General features: G+C 35.8%; 1 protein-coding gene across 3 annotated transcripts in view; it reads left to right on the top strand.

Annotated features, from left to right (window-relative positions):
• SLTM (SAFB like transcription modulator) overlaps positions 1-18,806 on the top strand; it is a 54,435-nt gene that overhangs the window by 24,753 nt on the left and 10,876 nt on the right. For 2 of the 3 annotated variants that reach the window (XM_080649354.1, XM_080649356.1), the window contains exons 6-16: positions 3,400-3,427; positions 4,688-5,156; positions 5,753-5,802; positions 8,316-8,434; positions 12,490-12,639; positions 13,327-13,430; positions 13,528-13,694; positions 14,179-14,264; positions 14,491-14,654; positions 17,029-17,209; positions 17,953-18,077. In XM_080649354.1, the coding sequence (XP_080505480.1) occupies positions 3,400-3,427; positions 4,688-5,156; positions 5,753-5,802; positions 8,316-8,434; positions 12,490-12,639; positions 13,327-13,430; positions 13,528-13,694; positions 14,179-14,264; positions 14,491-14,654; positions 17,029-17,209; positions 17,953-18,077 (1,643 nt within the window). The remainder of the gene's footprint in view (positions 1-3,399; positions 3,428-4,687; positions 5,157-5,752; positions 5,803-8,315; positions 8,435-12,489; positions 12,640-13,326; positions 13,431-13,527; positions 13,695-14,178; positions 14,265-14,490; positions 14,655-17,028; positions 17,210-17,952; positions 18,078-18,806) is intronic. The other variant, XM_080649355.1, reaches the window with a different exon arrangement.

Raw genomic sequence — 18,806 nt, forward strand, 5'->3', positions numbered from 1 at the left:
AAATAACGCCACACTAGTAAATGTTTTGTGAATTCTGTGGTACTGGCACAGTGTAGCAGTTAAACTCTTTTTAAAAAAATATATATATTTTATTGATTTTAGAGAGGAAAGGAGAGGGAGAGAGAGAGAGAAACATCAATGATGAGAGAGAACCATTGATCGGCTGCCTCTTGCATGCTCCCCACTGGGGATCAAGCCTGCAACCCTTGGCCGGAATTGAACATGGGACCCTTCAGTCCACAGGCTGATGCTCTATCCATTGAGCCAAACTAGCTAGGGCTAAACTCTTTACATGTATAAAAAGGAGCCATCGGTTCAGTCCCTCCACCTAAAAATAGCAGTGTCTCCACTAAATTTATTCAGTAAATTCATTCAATGGCTATTTATTGAGTGTGTATTATGTGCCAGGTATTTTATACTTCCCATGATCTTTAGCATATTGCTAGATGAATAGGGTTATTTTGAAGGTTTGTTTTAAATCAGCCAAGCTGAATACATTGTTTACATACAAGTGAGGGGAAAGGAGGCCTTCCAGAAGCAGTCTTCTTACTTAGCACACGAAATGTACATGTCACAAGATTAACCTAGGGGAAGGTAACAGAATGGGTAAATAGCAACCACTTTGTTAACTGAAAAATAAGTCTTAGTCTTGTTTTTGTCCCTTAGTAATCATTGCTTCTCCTAGGATAAAATAAAAAGAAATAGAGAAGCTTTGGGTTTGTATCATGTCTGTGCATATATATCATTTAGACTGGAAAATTTTCCCATTTTCTTTCTTGTATTTCATGATTTGATCCTTTATTTCAAGGATTTTTAGGCTTTTTAAAAAAATGCATTTTTATTGATTTCAGAGAGGAAGGGAGAGGGAGAGAGAGAAACATCAATGATGAGAGAGAATTGTTGATTGGCTGCCTTCTGCACGCCCCCTACTGGGGATTGAGCCCACAACCCGGGCAAATGCCCTTGACCCAGAATTGAATCTGGGACCCTTCAGTTCGCATTATTTTGAGAAACTAAAGTTAGGAAATTCTTCAGAAAGCATGTTGAATAATTTGGATAGATATCTAAAACTTTGGCAGCCAAATAAGGCAAACCTTTCTAGTTAGTTTAGCAGCTAGAAGTAAGATTTCTAATTGGTGGGAACCATAGCAGAAAGGGTTTTTTCTTCTGTTTTTTTACATCACAGTATTTGAATTTTATTTTTCAGAATAGCAAATAATTTGGCCATTTTTTCTCTTGAATCTATCAATATTGATCTTTAAAAGATTAACTTCGAAGTGGTGTGCTGTTGGCATCAGAAGTAAATAAAGGAGAGACAAGTTGCCTTCCTTAGGTTCATTTGTTTTGCTTTGAAGTAAAAGTTAAGGAATTCTAGTTCACTTATCCCGCCAAGATAAATTACTAAAGCCAAAGAGAGTTTGTAAGAAAAAGATGTATCAATAATTCTAGCATAACTTACCCTTTGCTGATATTGCCTACTGCTCCACCCAAGTTAAAGTATTTTTCTTTACTTTCCAAATGTTGCAGATTAGAAATGTAATGATTACAGCTATTTCCAATACAACAGTTTGTTCAAATACAACAATTGAGATTACTAGAACATAATGCAATGTAATAATAGGGTTCACAATATTATGAATAATCAACTTATTTTGGACTATTTTACTTTCTAAGCTTGTGGCTTAGTTGGTTTGGTGTTTTTAGTTTTCGTCATATTACTTTAGTGTGTAAAACAATTGGTCATTCCTTCATTGGGCACTTGTGGGTTAACTTAAAGAAAAAATTTATTTAAATGCTTTCTTAGAAATATGGTAGTTATCCAAATGTAATTTGAGCATATGGTAAAATATTTGCTATTTTAAGGAATACATGCTTTTATATGAATCTGAAATTGTGTTGTAAGATAAATATGCCATTTAAAGTTTTGTTTACAGTTAAATGCTGCTGTGAGTCTTCTTTTACTGCTAGGCTATCACTCTAAAGCATGTGAGTGGTTCTTAAATTGTAGCCCCTGAACCAACGGCATCAGCATCACCTGAAAACTTGTTAGAGATGCAAATTCTCAAGCCCCACTCCAGACTTGAATCAGACACTCTGGGGTTGGTACTCAGCAATGTTTTAATAAGCCCTTCCAGATACTGGTACAGACTCCAGGTTTGAGAATCACTACCCTAAGGCTTTGTATGTGGTAAATTCACACTGCTTTGACTGAAAGTGACCTACTTCTACACAGGTTTTTTTTTTTTAAAGTTGTAAATTTAAACTTCCCTTAATTTTTTTAATACTGGGACTATAATGCATATTACTTTGCTTATTCATTATGATATTTAACTCTGGGAAATGTAGGTTCTATCTTCGTGTGATTACATCAGAGATTTTTGCTGTATTTGCTTGGTGTAAATAAGATTTTTCCCTTTGTGGTATTCCTGTTTCAAGCTAACACATGCTTAATTTTAGATTAGGTGAAAATCACATATTTTAAAATCACTCATTTTAAAAAAAAGTGTTACCTTGTTTTGATTACCTATAGCACAAATATTAACTTATTCAATTATTAACTATAAATTATTAAAGTGGTTGGGCATTGTCTATGTGATGACTATGAATTCTTTTTTTGTTTGTTTGTTAATCCTCACCTGAGGATATTTTCCCATTGATTTTTAGAGAGAGTGAAAGAAAGGGGGAGAGACAAAGAGAAAACATCGATGTGAGAGGAACATACCAATTGGTTGCCTCCCGCATGCGCCCAGACCAGGGCCAGGGTTCGAGCCTGCAACTGAGGTACGTGCCTTGACTGGAATCAAACCTGCAGGCCGACACTTTTCTCTGAGCCAAACCAACTAGCGCTATGAATTCATTTTTAACAGATAAGAAGTAATGAATAATTTGAAACTTACTAGTTTTGTAGTCTTCCTTCTTCTATTCTGAGATGCCTAAAAGGGGAGTGTGTTTTTTGTTTATTTTGTCTGTTAATATACATTTAACCTCATGAAAGTGTATGTCTTGAGGTTATATTTTCTTGTACTGTTTTGAACAGTGTGCCTTAAGAATGAACTGAGTTACATAAAAAATCAGTTCTTTTTATTGGCAGCTCTTAATATGAGTAAGATTTGGGTTATATAAACTAGTTTTGAATACTGAAAAATTATCCAGTGCATTATTGATCTAATTTTTGATGGATTTGCCTGTTTTCTTGTCTAAAATCATATATCAGGCATGTGCCCCATTTCCTTAAATGGGCTCTGATTTTTATTGGAATATTCTACATCTGTTAGTGATAGATATCCCTAATTAATATTGTTAAATTACATACCAATTTAAGTTGACTGATTTTATACTATTACTAAAATCCAGTTTTAAGTAACTTCATTTTACATTTAATTATTCTTTGAATTTCAGGATGGTGAGGAAGAAGAAAATGAGAAAGGTATGTGTGATGAGTAGAGTTTCAAAATTGCTGATATTTAGAAAAACAGTAAATTATATGAAAATTAAGCATTTCTTACTTGAAATATTATTTTTAAATACGTTTATTTTTAAATTTATCAATTTAGTAAATTAAGTTAATATTTTTATTTTATTTTTCAATTGGTTTTAATTTTCTTTTCACACTTAAAATATGTTATAACTTAACAGTACATATTAGTTACTGTAGTGGACAATGCAGTTTTTTTATTATATCCATAAGTCCGACACTGCAGTAACTCATACGTGCTTATTAGAGTTATAGCATGTTAACGGATAGTTAATTTTGCAACTGTTCCTAAAAATGGTGGGTGACCAGGAGACTGACTTTTTGTTTGTTGCTTAAACAAACTTTCATACAGTCTTCTGACAGTTTTAGTAGTTTAGGAGAGCTGTCTCACCCATTACAAGTACAGGGACATTGTAGCAATACATGTGGTCAGTACAAGATTATGGAAGAGTTCTTGGACAGAGGTCAAGGGATTCTACTTTGGACTAGAAAGGACATGGAACAGGGTTCTAAGCAAGACAAAATAAAAAGCCTAGAAGCAATGATGAAGTAAAGTTACTGACTGAAAATCTCATGCCTGAAGTCTTTCTCTTTGGGGGAATGCAAGACATCTTTGAAAATGGTACCTACGAGACTGGATGAAGACTGGAAATAACCAATTTCCTGAACATAATGGAGCAGGCCATCTCTGGAGCTTTCTGTAGCAGTTTTCCATATGATTCTGGACTACCTAAGAATTAAATAAGAAGAACGAAAAAGATGGGGCCCGAAATAATTTGAAGACTGACTGATATCCTCAGGCTGTGACCTTTCAAGACGTCACCATGGGAGTTCTGAAGGTCACAAGGACTACGATTCGAACATTGAATAACAAATCTTCACATTCATCACTATCTCCTGGAGGGGGAAAAAAAGTCTTCCATATGCCATTAACTTAAAACCAGAAATGAAGAGCTGGTATCCTCAGGATGAAACCATTTTCTCAGTTTTGTTGTTTGGTATCTATATATAGAGATCATTTTTTCCCCATGAAGAATAAGTAATCCTGGGTAAAGGATTGTTATATTAGTTAATACCCTTGTGTTTTTTTTCCTAACCTTCCATCAGTGCTAATAACTGGCTTTATATTTTCTAGGTCCTATTCTAGCTTATGAATATGAAATTGTTTAAACTTCTTGTTTTGCCATATTTATTCCTGTTAAATCCTCTTAGATATAGCAGGTTCTGGTGATGGTACACAAGAAGTATCTAAACCTCTTCCTTCAGAAGGGAGCCTAGCTGAGGCTGATCACACAGCTCATGAAGAGATGGAAGCTAATGCGACTGTGAAAGAAGCTGAGGATGACAACATCTCGGTCACAATCCAGGCTGAAGATGCCATCACTCTGGATTTTGATGGTGATGACCTCCTAGAAACAGGTAAAAATGTGAAAATTACAGATTCTGAAGCAAGTAAGCCAAAAGATGGGCAGGACGCCATTGCACAGAGCCCGGAGAAGGAAAGCAAGGATTATGAGATGAATGCGAACCGAAAAGATGGTAAGAAGGAAGACTTCGTGAAGGGTGATCCTGTCGAGAAGGAAGCCAGAGAAAGTACTAAGAAAGCAGAATCTGGAGACAAAGAAAAGGATACTTTGAAGAAAGGGCCCTCGTCTACTGGGGCCTCTGGTCAAGCAAAGAGGTTTGTTTTTCTATGTCAGTTCTTTACGATACTGAATTCCAGCATTCAATAAGATCACTCTACATTAAGGGGGTGGCTTCAAGACCGTAATTAGTACTTATGATCCTGCCTATAATATTTTTGACCGTCATAAGTTACTTAAAAATTTTTTTTCAAGATCTTCGTAATATGCAGTGTGTTCTACTGATTGCATTGTCGAATTGTCAGCATATATTTGTTTTTTTGTTGTTTTTGTTTTTGTTTTTTCAAATTGACAATTTTTTTGTGTTTTATTTTTAAAAATCCTTGTGATGATGGTTAATGAACAACTATCAGTCCTAACAACACAAATGAAGTCAAGTCCCAGTCCTGAAATCTGGAGAAGATGGCCATATATCCACTGAATAGAATTGTCAGAAAATCTAGATCTTCAGGCATCTTGGGGAAAATCAGTGCAAGAATCCTGAGGGACTCATTTGTTCAAATAACCTAATCTAGGCCTTTGGAATTGTTAATTTCTATGAATAGTACCAGTTTGAAATATAGTCAATATCAAGCTGTTCGATTTTTGTTTTTTGTTTTCAATTTTTTTTTTTTCTGGTGATTTGCTTCTTTAGCTCTTCAAAGGAATCTAAAGACAGCAAGACATCATCCAAAGATGACAAAGGTAATGGATTTTTTTCTATTTATCTCAGTGGTAAATTGTATATTTTCATTAAAAAAGGAATAATTGTATCTGGTCTCCTTTGACAGTCCTTGAAATTGACATACTAAAAATTTTGGATGGCCTTTGTGTAAACTGTGGAGTTAGACTACAGCATACTCTTGGTGTGATTGAAGCATTACTTTTTAGTTAAGTTGTAAACTAATTTGAGTATGCTAAAAATCCCTTTGGAATGTGTTTTTTTTTTTTTTTAAATATTTTATTGATTTTTTACAGAGAGGAAGGAAGAGTGATAGTCAGAAACATCGGTGAGAGAGAAACATCGATCAGCTGCCTCTTGCACACCTCCTACTGGGGATGTGCCCGCAACCAAGTTACATGCCCTTGACCGGAATCGAACCCGGGACCTTTCAGTCCGCAGGCTGACGCTCTATCCACTGAGCCAAACCGGTTTTGGCTGGAATGTGTTTTTAACATTGTTTTCAAGTAACTGTATTGAATATTAATATGATAGATACTCCAGTTTTTACATTATGATTTCAGAAGTATTTTATTTCTAGTTGCAATCATTTATAACCCCTACACACCACCACAACCTTATCCCTGTTCTTTCTAGTAGGAAATGTGCTATAAATTATACTTGTAGATATTTGTGGAGAATAATATTTAAAAGAAAATCAGTCTTTAATATTTGAGGTCCCCCCCCCTCTTTATTGATTAAGGTATTACATATGTGTCCTTATCTCCCTCATTGTCTCTCCCCTCACACTCAAGCCCCATGCTCTCACCCCCCTGGTGTCTGTGTCCATTGGTTATGCTTATATGCTTGCATACAAGTCCTTTGGTTGGTCTCTCCCCCTAACCCCCACCCTCCCCTGATTTTATGTTTTTTATTCGTCAAATCAGGGCACACTTCTAGTAACATAGACAGTATGCGTTATATTTTAATTCTTCAGAGTTTACTTCCTAATTTGACTTATTTGGAATCTTATATAGGAAAATAGTTTTATTTTAAATTCTTGTAAGCTTAAAGGTACAATATTTGATTGCTTTCTGTTATTGGGAAGTCTCTGGTTATCTCAAGGCCATAAGCTATAGTTTCATTTGTATATATGCTATCTACATGAAAAATATTTTGTTTTTTAAAACAAATAATATTCAGGTAATACAAAATCCTAAAATACCTCTTTTAGTGCCCCCAAAAAGGAGTGGCATATGTCCTATATGGTTTATTTGGTGTATTTTCTTGGCATATTTTAATAGTTAGGAATTTTATGATTGATTTATTAATTTACAATTAGTTGCAATACCTATGTCACTTACAGTTTTGGTTAATAGGTAAAATATAGTAAATTTATTGTTATCCTTTAAATTCAGGAGGAGTAATCTTGGTTAAATGTTAACTTTCTCCTATTAAAAATGTTTAAATCTGTAATTAGAAAAATATGTGGGCCCAAATGTTACTGGTAACAAAAAAGATACACAAACTGGTTGACATTTCAAAGATAAAACAGATCCTTTTGATAAATGTGTTCCTTAAGAATAGGAATGCAGCAACCATTCATATTTAAAATATTCAAGTCAGGTAGGTGTACGTTGTCTTTTCATAAGTCTACACTAATTCTTCAATTAAAACTTGTGGCACATAGTCTTTAAAAACATTGAAAATTTTAACTCTACATATATTAACTTGAAGCTATTAAAATTCTTACTTTTAGTTGCTTATATACTATTTCTCTTATAGTGGGTAAGAATTAGTTTCCAAATAAAGTCAAATGAATGAAAATTCCCCTTCAATAACAGCACATTTGAAGAAATGCACTGAAGGGTTACTATGTCTGTAGTCTAAGAACTGGCATTTGTATGTGTGAAACTGTAATTTGTGTATGGAAAGAGTACAGAAATCATTCATATAACCATTTACCTATCTAAAGAATGTTAAGATTTCTGTCTTATTTCTTGTAATTAATTTGTTTTAGAGGATTTTCTTTGGTTAAGTCTAGAGTTATCCAACTGCATATAATTTCCACTTTCTCTTACTCTTTCTCTAATAAATAATGAAAATGAGATGGTTGGTTAGCCTTTGTTATTAAACATTTAAATTCTTGCTTTGACATTTCCCTTTTGCACCCCCAACTTTTCAGAATCTAAAGCCCATAATAAATATAGGTAATTAAGCAGTCTTTCATTCCTAGGTAACTGTTTCCTGGTTGCCTGTATTTATGTAGCGCAGTGGTAGAGTATAAATTATTACACTTAACAGCAAAAGTCCAAGACCATGTGGTGTGTTTTTCCCCCCCACTTAAAACTCATGTAGTAGAAAGAATGCTGTATTCAGACTTGTCTCCTCACTGTGGTTATATTGCCTGTTATTGTGGTTGGTTTTGATATAGTAAGTTATACTGTCAAAATTAAATGAGAGGTTTTTATAATTTTGAAAAAATGTGGTCCTAATAATTTTGTTTTAAAAAATCTAATTGAGATATTTAACCGTCTGATAATTGAATCTATTCTAGGAAGTACAAGTAGTACTAGTGGAAGCAGTGGAAGCTCAACTAAAAATATCTGGGTTAGTGGACTTTCTTCTAATACCAAAGCTGCTGATTTGAAGAACCTCTTTGGCAAATATGGAAAGGTACATCCTTTTTACCTTTTTATTCCTCTTTCTAGTATCTTTATTTGAAACAAGGATTTAGTCAAAACTGTATATAAAATCTTCTAAGTTCTTATTTCTCTTAGGACTGATATAGGCATAATTATTGAGTTCTATGGTAATGGTGAGTTTCATCATATTATCTCACTCTGAGCCCTGGGGATCTTTGTATTATTTTGAGCCCACTTAAGCCAAGAACTGAGTTTTGTTTTTGTTTTTTTTCTTTTTAATATATTTTATTGATATTTTACAGAGAGGAAGGGAGAGGGATAGAGAGCCAGAAACATCGATGAGAGAGAAACATCGATCAGCTGCCTCCTGCACACCCCCCACTGGGGATGTGCCCGCAACCAAGGTACATGCCCTTGACCGGAATCGAACCCGGGACCCTTCAGTCCGCAGGCCGACGCTCTATCCACCGAGCCAAACCGGTTTCGGCAAGAACTGAGTTTTATTCATCACATTCATCCTGATTTTTCTAGGACCTAGGATTGCTGAGGCAGATTTGGTCATCTGGAAAATATAGGTAGACTAATATTAGGCAATGGGATATAGAATTGGAAAAAACAAAACAGTCCAGTGCTGTAGAAAAATGTGAAACTGGTAAAAATAATACTCAGATAAAGTGATATGTGCTGTGATGGAGGGGTACATGGTGCTAAGAGAGCAAAAAGGGAGGCTTTACTGTGGTTTGGTTCACTAGGAAAAGTTTCTCTGACAAGGAAAAACTAATGGAAGAGAAAAATAGTCAAAAATGAATTGAATATTCAATTAATAGTCGTTGATTTGAATTGCAATTGATCTGTAACCCTTAGAACACTCATTACTTTTTACTTAAATTTTAAAATACATCATATTACCCTGACTGGTTTGGCTCAGTGGATGGAGCGTCAGCCTGCGGATTGAAGGGTCCCAGGTTCAATTCCAGTCAAGGGCATGTACCTTGGTTGCGGGCACATCCCCAGTGGGAGGTGTGCAAGAGGCAGCTGATTGATGTTTCTCTCTCATCGATGTTTCTGACTCTCTATCCCTCTTTCTTCCTCTCTGTAAAAAATCAATAAAATATATTTAAAAAAAATAAAATAAAATAAAATAAAATACATCATATGCTAACCTACTCCACTGTAAGCTCATTGATAACAGGGGCCTTATCTGCTGTGTATGCACATGATAGGCTTTCAAATTTTTATTAAATCGATATTGGTAAATAGCCATTAATCCTATATAATAAAAGGGTATTATGCAAATTGATCCTAATGGCAGAACCACCGCGAACGATTGGTCGCTATGACGTGCACTGACCATCGGGGCAGACGCTCAACGCAGGAGCTGCCCCCTGGTGGTCAGTGCACTTCTACAGGGGGAGTGCTGCTCAGCCAGAAGCCGGCTCATGGCTGGCCAGTGCAGTGGTGGTGGCGGGAGCCTCTCCCGCCTCCGCGGAAATGCTAAGGATGTCAGACTAATGGCTTAGGCCTGCTCCCCACTTAAGCTCCTGGGCTGCCAGAGGGATGTCTGACTGCTAGCTTAGGCCCAATCCACCAAGGAGCAGGCCTAAGTCATCAGTCGGACATCCCCTGAGGGGTTCTGGACTGCAAGAGGGTGCAGGCTGGGCTGAGGGACCTCCCCACCCCCACACGCTGAGTGCACAAATTTTTGTGCACTGGGCCTCTAGTGAATATCATACAAATCTATTTTCTTGATTTTAGGAGTTGATGGGTTTTTTTTGTTTTCTAATTTTATTAGAGAGTTTTTATAGGCATCAGATACAGAACACTGAGAATTATAGTCCCAAGATCAGTTGTGGTATACTTTTTTTTTTTAAAGAACTATTTGTTGATTTTTAGAGAGAGAGGAAGGGAGAGTGGGAGAGAAACATAGATGTGAGAGTGCAACATCAATAGGCTACCTCCTGCACATCCCCTACCAGGAATGGAGCTGTAACCTGAGCATGTGCTCTTGACCGGGAATTGAACTGGCCACCTCGTGGTGTACAGGATGATGCTCAATCAACTGAGGCACTGGCCAGGGCAGCTGTGGTATACTTTCTGTTTTATTTTCAATAATTGATTGTTTTGTTTTTGTTAATCTTCACCCGAGGATATTTTTTTCTTTTTAAATATATAATTATTGAGTTCAGAGAGAAAGGGAGAGGGAGAGAGAGATAGAAACATCAATGATGAGAGAGAATCATTGATTAGCTGCCTCTTGCACGCCCCCTACTGGGGATCAAGCCTGCAACCCGGCATGTGCCCTTGATTGGAATTGAACCCGGGACCCTTTAGTCTATAGGCCAAAGCTCTATCCACTGAGTCAAACCAGCTAGGGCGCGAGGATATTTTTTTTTCATTGATTTTTTAGAGGGAGTCGGGGAGAGAGAAACATCGATGTGAAAAAGACACACTGATTGGTTGCTTCCTTCACTGGTTGCCTCTGACTTGTGCCCTGACTGGGGCCAAGAATCCAACCTGTGACCTTTCATTGTGTGGGATGACTCTCTAACCACTGGCCAGGGCAGCTATGGTATACTTTTTGTTTTATTTTCAGTAATTTATTGTTGGAGATAATAAACACTATTTTAATGTTGGCATTTATTAGGACTAAACCTATATAAAGATACCACACACTTCATAAAATTGCTGTTGGGCAAGTTGGCTTTTCCCAGAGTTAAAGATAAAAGCTAAGTTTCTAGCCACCTACACCATAAAACCTAAATCGCCTGTTTACGTCTTCCTGGCATTGTGTCTGTGTTCCTCTTTGTTCACCCTAGATTGTTCTCTCACTTTTCTTTTCTTCTCCCTCACCCATCTCTGCCTTATATTTCCTAACTATGCGTTTTATAGAGCTGAGATTATTTGTTGTTTTTATATTGGTAGACATTTTATTATTATTATTATTTTTTAAATATATTTTATTGATTTTTCACAGAGAGGAAGGGAGAGGGATAGAGAGTTAGAAACATCGATGAGAGAGAAACATCGATCAGCTGCCTCCTGCACACCTCCCACTGGGGATGTGCCCACATGCCCTTGACCGGAATCGAACCCGGGACCCTTGTATCACAGGCCGACACTCTATCCACTGAGCAAACCGGTTAGGGCTTGGTAGACATTTTAAAAGGCCATAAATGGAAAGTGTCTTTTTAAAGTATAATTTTTAGAATGCATTTTTAAGGCTGCTTTTTTTATATATGGCTGATTATTTTTGAAAGCTTCTTATAGTAACTCATAGGATAGAACAATATTAAAACTCACTTAGAAACTTTCTAGATACTTTTTTGTTGTTGTTGATTTCAGAGAGGAAGGCAGAAGGAGAGAGAGATAGAAACATCAGTGATGAGAGAGAATTGATCAGCTGCCTCCTGCATGTCCCCTCACTGGGGACTGAGTCCACAACCCTGGCATGAGCCCTGACCGGGAATCTAACTGTGACCTCCTGGTTCAATGCTCAACCACTGCACTGGCTGGGTGACACTTACCTTTTTATTTTTTTCTCTAAGAGATTCAAGGGGTCCTGTAATGGAAATTTTGGCCCAAATCTAATTGAGAATGTTATTTGCTTTCATTAAGTGTACCATTACTTAATTGATGTGACTGTGTTTTGGCTGTATATTTAGAAAATATAAAAAGAAAAACTAAAAAGATAAATTGCTTACTATTTAAAATAAATTTTTATTGTTGAAAGTATTACATATGTCCCTTTTTCCCTCCCATTGCCCTCTGCAAACCCCCTGCCCGCCCCCCAGCCCCCACCACTCTACCATCTATGTCCATGGGTTATGCACATACATACATGAGTTCATTATAAATAGCTTTTTGATGCTTTAAATTGTTCCCTTGAATATTTACTAAGTATTTATAGGCAAGGTAGATGTTGATCAAAAGTATATGAAACATATGTATGCAAATTTATCCTTTATCATGAATTTATGTACCTAAATAGATCGTTTAGCTTGAATAGTCTCAGTTCTGAAGTTTCATCTGTTTAAAATCTGTGTAGTTGTGAAGTAAAACTTTCTAAAGTATAATCTTATTTTACAGGTTCTGAGTGCAAAGGTAGTTACAAATGCTCGAAGTCCTGGGGCCAAGTGCTATGGCATAGTAACTATGTCTTCAAGCACAGAGGTGTCCAGATGTATCGCACATCTTCATCGTACCGAGCTGCATGGACAGTTAATTTCTGTTGAAAAAGTAAGCTTACCTGTTTATAAAGGGTTACTTTGAGGACTAGTAATTCTCAATTTAAAAATGTTACACTAGTAGGAAGTAAAATTAATAATGATTTTTATGCCGAAACCGGTTTGGCTCAGTGGTAGAGCGTCGGCCTGCGGACTGAAAGGTCCCGGGTTCGATTCCGGTCAAGGGCATGTACCTTGGTTGCGGGCATGTCCCCAGTGGGGGGTGTGCAGGAGGCAGCTGATCGATGTTTCTCTCTCATCGATGTTTCTAACTCTCTATCCCTCTCCCTTCCTCTCTGTAAAAAAATCAATAAAATATATTAAAAAAAAAAAAAAGAATGATTTTTATGCATTCATTTTTATAGCTTTTATATTTTTCAAATTTTCAACCATCAACATACTTTTTATAATCATAAAAATGTAACTTTAGCCAAAACCGGTTTGGCTCAGTGGATAGAGCGTCGGCCTGCGGACTGGGAGGTCCTGGGTTCGATTCCGGTCAAGGGCATGTAACTTGGTTGCGGGCACATCCCCAGTAGGGGGTGTGCAAGAGGCAGCTGATCGATGTTTCTCTCTCATCGATGTTTCTGACTATCTATCCCTCTTCCTTCCTCTCTGTAAAAAATCAATAAAATATATTTAAAAAAAAAAAATGTAACTTTAAAACATAAAGCTTTTTTTTTCTGTTTGAACCTTTCAGGTTAAAGGTGATCCATCTAAGAAAGAATTAAAGAAAGAAAATGATGAAAAGAGTAGTTCAAGAAATTCTGGGGACAAAAAAAACATGAGTGATAGAAGTAGCAAGTAAGGATTTATTTTTTGATAAGTACATTGACTTTTTTGGTACACTGATGCACTAGTTCTCATTCTGCTGTGTTCTTATGTGGTGTGCTGTGGTCAGGACACAAACCTCTGTCAAAAAAGAAGAGAAAAGGTTGTCTGAGAAATCTGAAAAAAAAGAAAGCAAGGATAATAAGAAAATGGAAGGTAAAGATGAGAAGAATGATAATGGATCAAGTGGCCAAACTTCTGAATTCATTAAAAAAAGTGAAGAAAAGAAGCGAATAAGTATGTTATGTATCTCTCTTCTCAATCTCTTTCTAATTTATTCTACAACTTAATTTTTACAGTGGAAGGGAAAACTTGAAATTAAAACCAGATAAATATTTAAACTTCATTGTTAGGTGTTACTGTTTTAAAAAGGAGGTCTAATAGGACTAATTGTCTTATTTTTTACTCCTAGAAAACAAATGTGTTTGTGTCACTAAGCCTCCTTGCTATTAAATCTGGGCTGACTTACCACTATCATAGATTGACAACTATAGTTGAGTTGGGATCTTTTGGTATCACTGAAAATATTTGCATTAGCAGATTGAGCTAGTTCTAAAAACTTTGCATTTATGTTCTCATAAAATGAGTAGGTTTTTTAATTTCATGTATTGGTTTGTGAATATCTAGTTGTCTAAGAATTTAGCATTTTCACATTATATTTCTTAAATGAAATAATTTTTAGACATTTATCTAATGTTTATCTAATATTTTTTTCTCTTAGGTTCAAAGAGCCCTGGACGTATGGTAATACTAGACCAAACTAAAGGAGATCATTGTAGGCCATCAAGAAGAGGAAGATATGAGAAAGTAAGTCTCTGAAAGGGATGTTGTATATAATTTTACTCTTTGCAAAAAAAGATAATTCAGTATCTCTGTAACCTTCTTTAATTAGCTCTGTAATAATTCCATGCTAGAAAATCTAAGAAAAACAAAATGCCATTACTCACTTAAGATTTTTAAATGACCAGCTGAACGTGGGAAACAGTCCAAAATTATTTTAACATCTAGTCCTTTTATAAATTTTTTTCTACAGATTCATGGAAGAAGCAAGGAAAAGGAGAGAGCTAGCCTAGATAAAAGAAGGGACAAAGACTACAGAAGGAAAGACATCTTGCCTTTTGAAAAGATGAAGGAACAAAGACTAAGAGAACATTTAGTTCGTTTTGAAAGATTGCGACAAGCAATGGAACTTCGAAGGTAGAAACAGTCTATTTTATACCTGTCTTTTAACTATAAGTACATATTTAATACTGTTAGAATTGTATTCCCACAGAAAGCTATTTGCCACTTTTAAGAAATAGAGTAAAACCTAATTATTTCTCAAGTTTGCATGATATTTTACAATTTACAAAGTTACCTTTCCATCTATTGTCTCTGTCTCAACAGTCCTGTAAGGTTAGTTATGCCTATTATATAATTGAAAAATAAAAAGAGGCCCAGAGAGGCTAAATGACTCTTCCAATGCCACATTGCTAATGAGTGGCAGAGTCGGGACTCAGACCCAAGTCTTCTGACTCCAAGTCCAATGCTCTTTCCTCTCCAAAGTTGCTGCCATAAAAGACATGTTTTTTAAAGGAAAATTTTATTTTTGAGATAACATAGTCTCAATGTAAGCTATAGTATTCAAATAGTATGCTGACATTTTAGAAAAAATGTATCATACTTTGGACTAGAGCCCCAGTGAAGGAAGATTTGCCCTATAAACCTTATTTTGTTCAAGCGCTATCTCTCAAACCAAGAATTCTCTTTAAAAGAAACTGAAAACAAAAAACATTTCTATTTTTGGTGGCAGTATCTTAGCTGTTCACCATGAGTGCCAATTTGCTTTTTTTGTATGTTAATTTTTGGATATCACTTAAAATATTCTTGTTAAAGTGTTTTATAATATAAATTTCCAAAAATTAACCTAATTGAGAGATAACTTACGGGATTTCACCTATTCATTCACAAGAGTGTTAGGAACTACCAGAGATACTTTTTTATCAACTTAAATAATACTGTTATTGCCACACACTTTACTAAAAGGAAATAATCCTTGCATTACTCAGAACCTTTTTCCCTTTTTTTATGAAGTCCCAATATGCTGAGCTTCCTATTTAGATGACAAGTTGAGAAAAAAGAGTAGTGGCTACTAGAGCAGCAATTCTCAAACTATCTGGCTCATAACCCTTTTATATGTAACAAAAATGTTGCAGTACCCTGTTTACTATTCTGAAATAAAATTGATATATAATGTACCTACCTATACAAATAATTTCCCAGAAAATCAATAATGATGCCTTAACTCTAATTTAAAGGAGAAATAAAGTAATTTATAATGAAGCATGTATTCCAGATGTGAATGTTTAGGCATGCCTCTCCAGAAGACCTAATGAAGTAGTCAGATGTTTGTACCCCTCTTTAGACTCAATGAGAATGTGACAGCTACAAATACAGACTGATATTGGTATGTCGTATTGGTGAGTCAAAGACCAGGAGTGGTGTTGACATCATGACGTGGTTTCTGAAGTGGTGAACAACTCTTGGTGAAGTTCTCAAGAGAGTATAATCCCCCCCACTTTTTTTTTTTTTTTGCCAGGAGTTGCATTTCTGGAAATTGTAGTGAATATTAAACCGTGTCAAAGCAAACAAGCCAACCTAGCATTTATTAAAAATAAGTTCTAGGCTCGGATTTTTTAAGGTGATTTTTTTTGTTTTGATGACGTAAGTGTCCATTATGTCATTTGAAAGATATTAGGAGTATTGGACAGTTTTTTGTTGTGTAGGACTATCCTATGCATCATAAGATAGTTAGAATCCTTGGTCCCTACTCAGTAAGTGCTGGTAGCAGCTCCATGGTCATTGTAATGATTAAAAATGCCCCTCAGATTTCCATGGAGCCTTGAGAACTACTAGGTTGCTGGAGGAAGACATACTGAGTGAGAGACAAAGTATACTGAGTTCCTTAGAGTGAGGAAATGACAAAAACTATTAAAAATCTGATATAGTAAGTTAATTCAGTTCAGCAAACATTTGATCTATCTCCTGACTCAAAATGCATTTACCCGGAGCCATCTGTTATGGGCTAATGAATACTTCAAAAAAGCCCTTAAGGGCCTCCATTTTATTACATACAACATTTGCTGTAATTCATATTGATGAGTATGACCCCCAAGTCATCAAAATAAGGTAAACCTTGTTTAAAGACAGACTGTATACTATAGAAATTTTTGTCAGAAACAATGTAAGTTGTAGTTTTGTAAATTTATATATGTAGAATATCTCCTTTTTAAAATGTCAATTGATTAATGGGCTATTATTATAGTGGGATTTTTATTTAAGCAGGAATCATCTAAGGCAACTACTGTATAAAATTCAGCTGCTCAGTTGACAATCTTAATAAATAAGTGACAGTGTTGGGTCTGTTTAAAGTTTTCTTATTTTGAGTTTTCTTTCCAATTATATTAAAACTACTTAGATTAAGTTGAAGTTTAAAATTGCCAATCTCAATAAAAATTTCAAATTAAAAAACTATTCTCTTTCACACAGTGCTAGCATAATTTAAGTATTTCTAAATACTGATTTTTGTTAGACGAAGAGAGATTGCAGAAAGAGAGCGTCGAGAGCGAGAACGCATTAGAATAATTCGTGAACGGGAAGAACGGGAACGCTTACTCAGAGAGAGAGAGCGCCTAGAAATTGAAAGGCAAAAACTAGAGAGAGAGAGAATGGAACGCGAACGCTTGGAAAGGGAACGCATTCGTATTGAACAGGTGCAGTCAGAAAATCTTTTCATCTTAAATAACTGACCTTTTCCAAACCCTGTGATTTTTGCCCTGAAATTTGCTTTACTTTGGTAAAGCTTCTATAGAATGAGTTCAGCTAATGAGCATTTATTTATTAAGTGCCCCTGAAAGATAACAATGAATTAGGTGTTAGTTAAAAATACATTTAGTAGTGACTTTGTTCTAGCCAAATGGTAATAACTCAAGCTCTGCAATATCATGGCAGCCGAATAGTCTGAGCATAGGACTATGAGTCCAGAGTAGTTGTAATCCAGGCTCTGTCACTATCCCAATCTTAGAAAATAACTATTTCCTTACATATTATAGTGGGAATGATTTCCCAAGGCTGGAAGGAAATAATGCCTCTCTCTGCAGAATTGCATCCAGGGTTTTAAGGCCCTTAGTGTCCATATGTTTTAAGAACTCTATTTCTAATTCCCTGTGGGTGCTTTTCTTTGAATCAAATGATTAAACTAAATCTGACCTTCCCAATTACTTGCCAGCTTTTACCACCCAATCAATCTCTATTATTTTTAATGTTGCAGAATAGTAACTATAGCCTAGATTACTGATTCCTAGAGTCATATTTGTTTATGTATTTGTCCCAAATGTTTTGCCTAGTGATTGTCTATGATGGTTTCTTAATGACAGGATTAAAACAAGGTTGCATATATACTTACCTTATGTTTTCATTTTGCATTGGTTGGTTCTTCCTTCTGTGTTGTCTGAAGGAACGTCGTAAGGAAGCTGAACGTATTGCTAGAGAACGAGAGGAACTGAGAAGGCAACAGCAGCAGCTTCGTTATGAACAAGAAAAAAGGAATTCTTTGAAACGCCCACGTGATGTAGATCATAGGTAGATGTTTGTTTTTTTCTTTTACAGTTACACTTGCTGTCTTACTCCTTTCAAGCTAAAACAATCTAGAGAACTAGAAAGTATAGGCAGCCATCCCTGGAATAAAGAGGTCATGATCCACAGAGATGGGAATGATTGCAGTAATAGAGTGGACATAGCGCATTATCAAGTAGGAAAAGTCTCTCCTTTCTCTTTACTTCCTAATGCCAAATGTTTTTCCGGTATGATAGAAATACATGGTTATAGTAGGTTTCAGTGGTGGTTCTCAGACCCATTTTCAAAACTCTTACAGGGTAACAAAAATGAATGCCATAAATTTGGGAAGGCTAAAATATAGATTCTGTTGTGTGTCTGTGTTCATGATTCACAATACATTTCAAAAATATAATATTATCTTTTAATTTTAATATGAAATCTATGAGATTTAGTGGATTGTGTTGAGAAATAGGTGTAATGAATGAATTGTGCTTGGGACTTAACCCCTCTAACCTTTCTAAAATTAAGTATAGCTGAAAAGTTTGTATACTGCTGGTTAGAATTTTACTACTAGCCCTAGCTGGTTTGGCTCAGTGGATAGAGCGTTGGCCTGTGGACTGAAGAGTCCTGGGTTCGATTCTGGTCAAGGGCACATGCCCAGGTTGCGGGTTTCCCCAGTAGGGGCATGCAGGAGGCAGCCGATCAACGATTCTCTCTCGATGTTTCCATCTTTCTTTCCCTCTTCCTTCCTCT

The sequence above is a fragment of the Plecotus auritus genome (assembly GCF_963455305.1).
Source record: "Plecotus auritus genome assembly, chromosome: 1".
In the NCBI taxonomy this organism is placed as follows: domain Eukaryota; kingdom Metazoa; phylum Chordata; class Mammalia; order Chiroptera; family Vespertilionidae; genus Plecotus; species Plecotus auritus.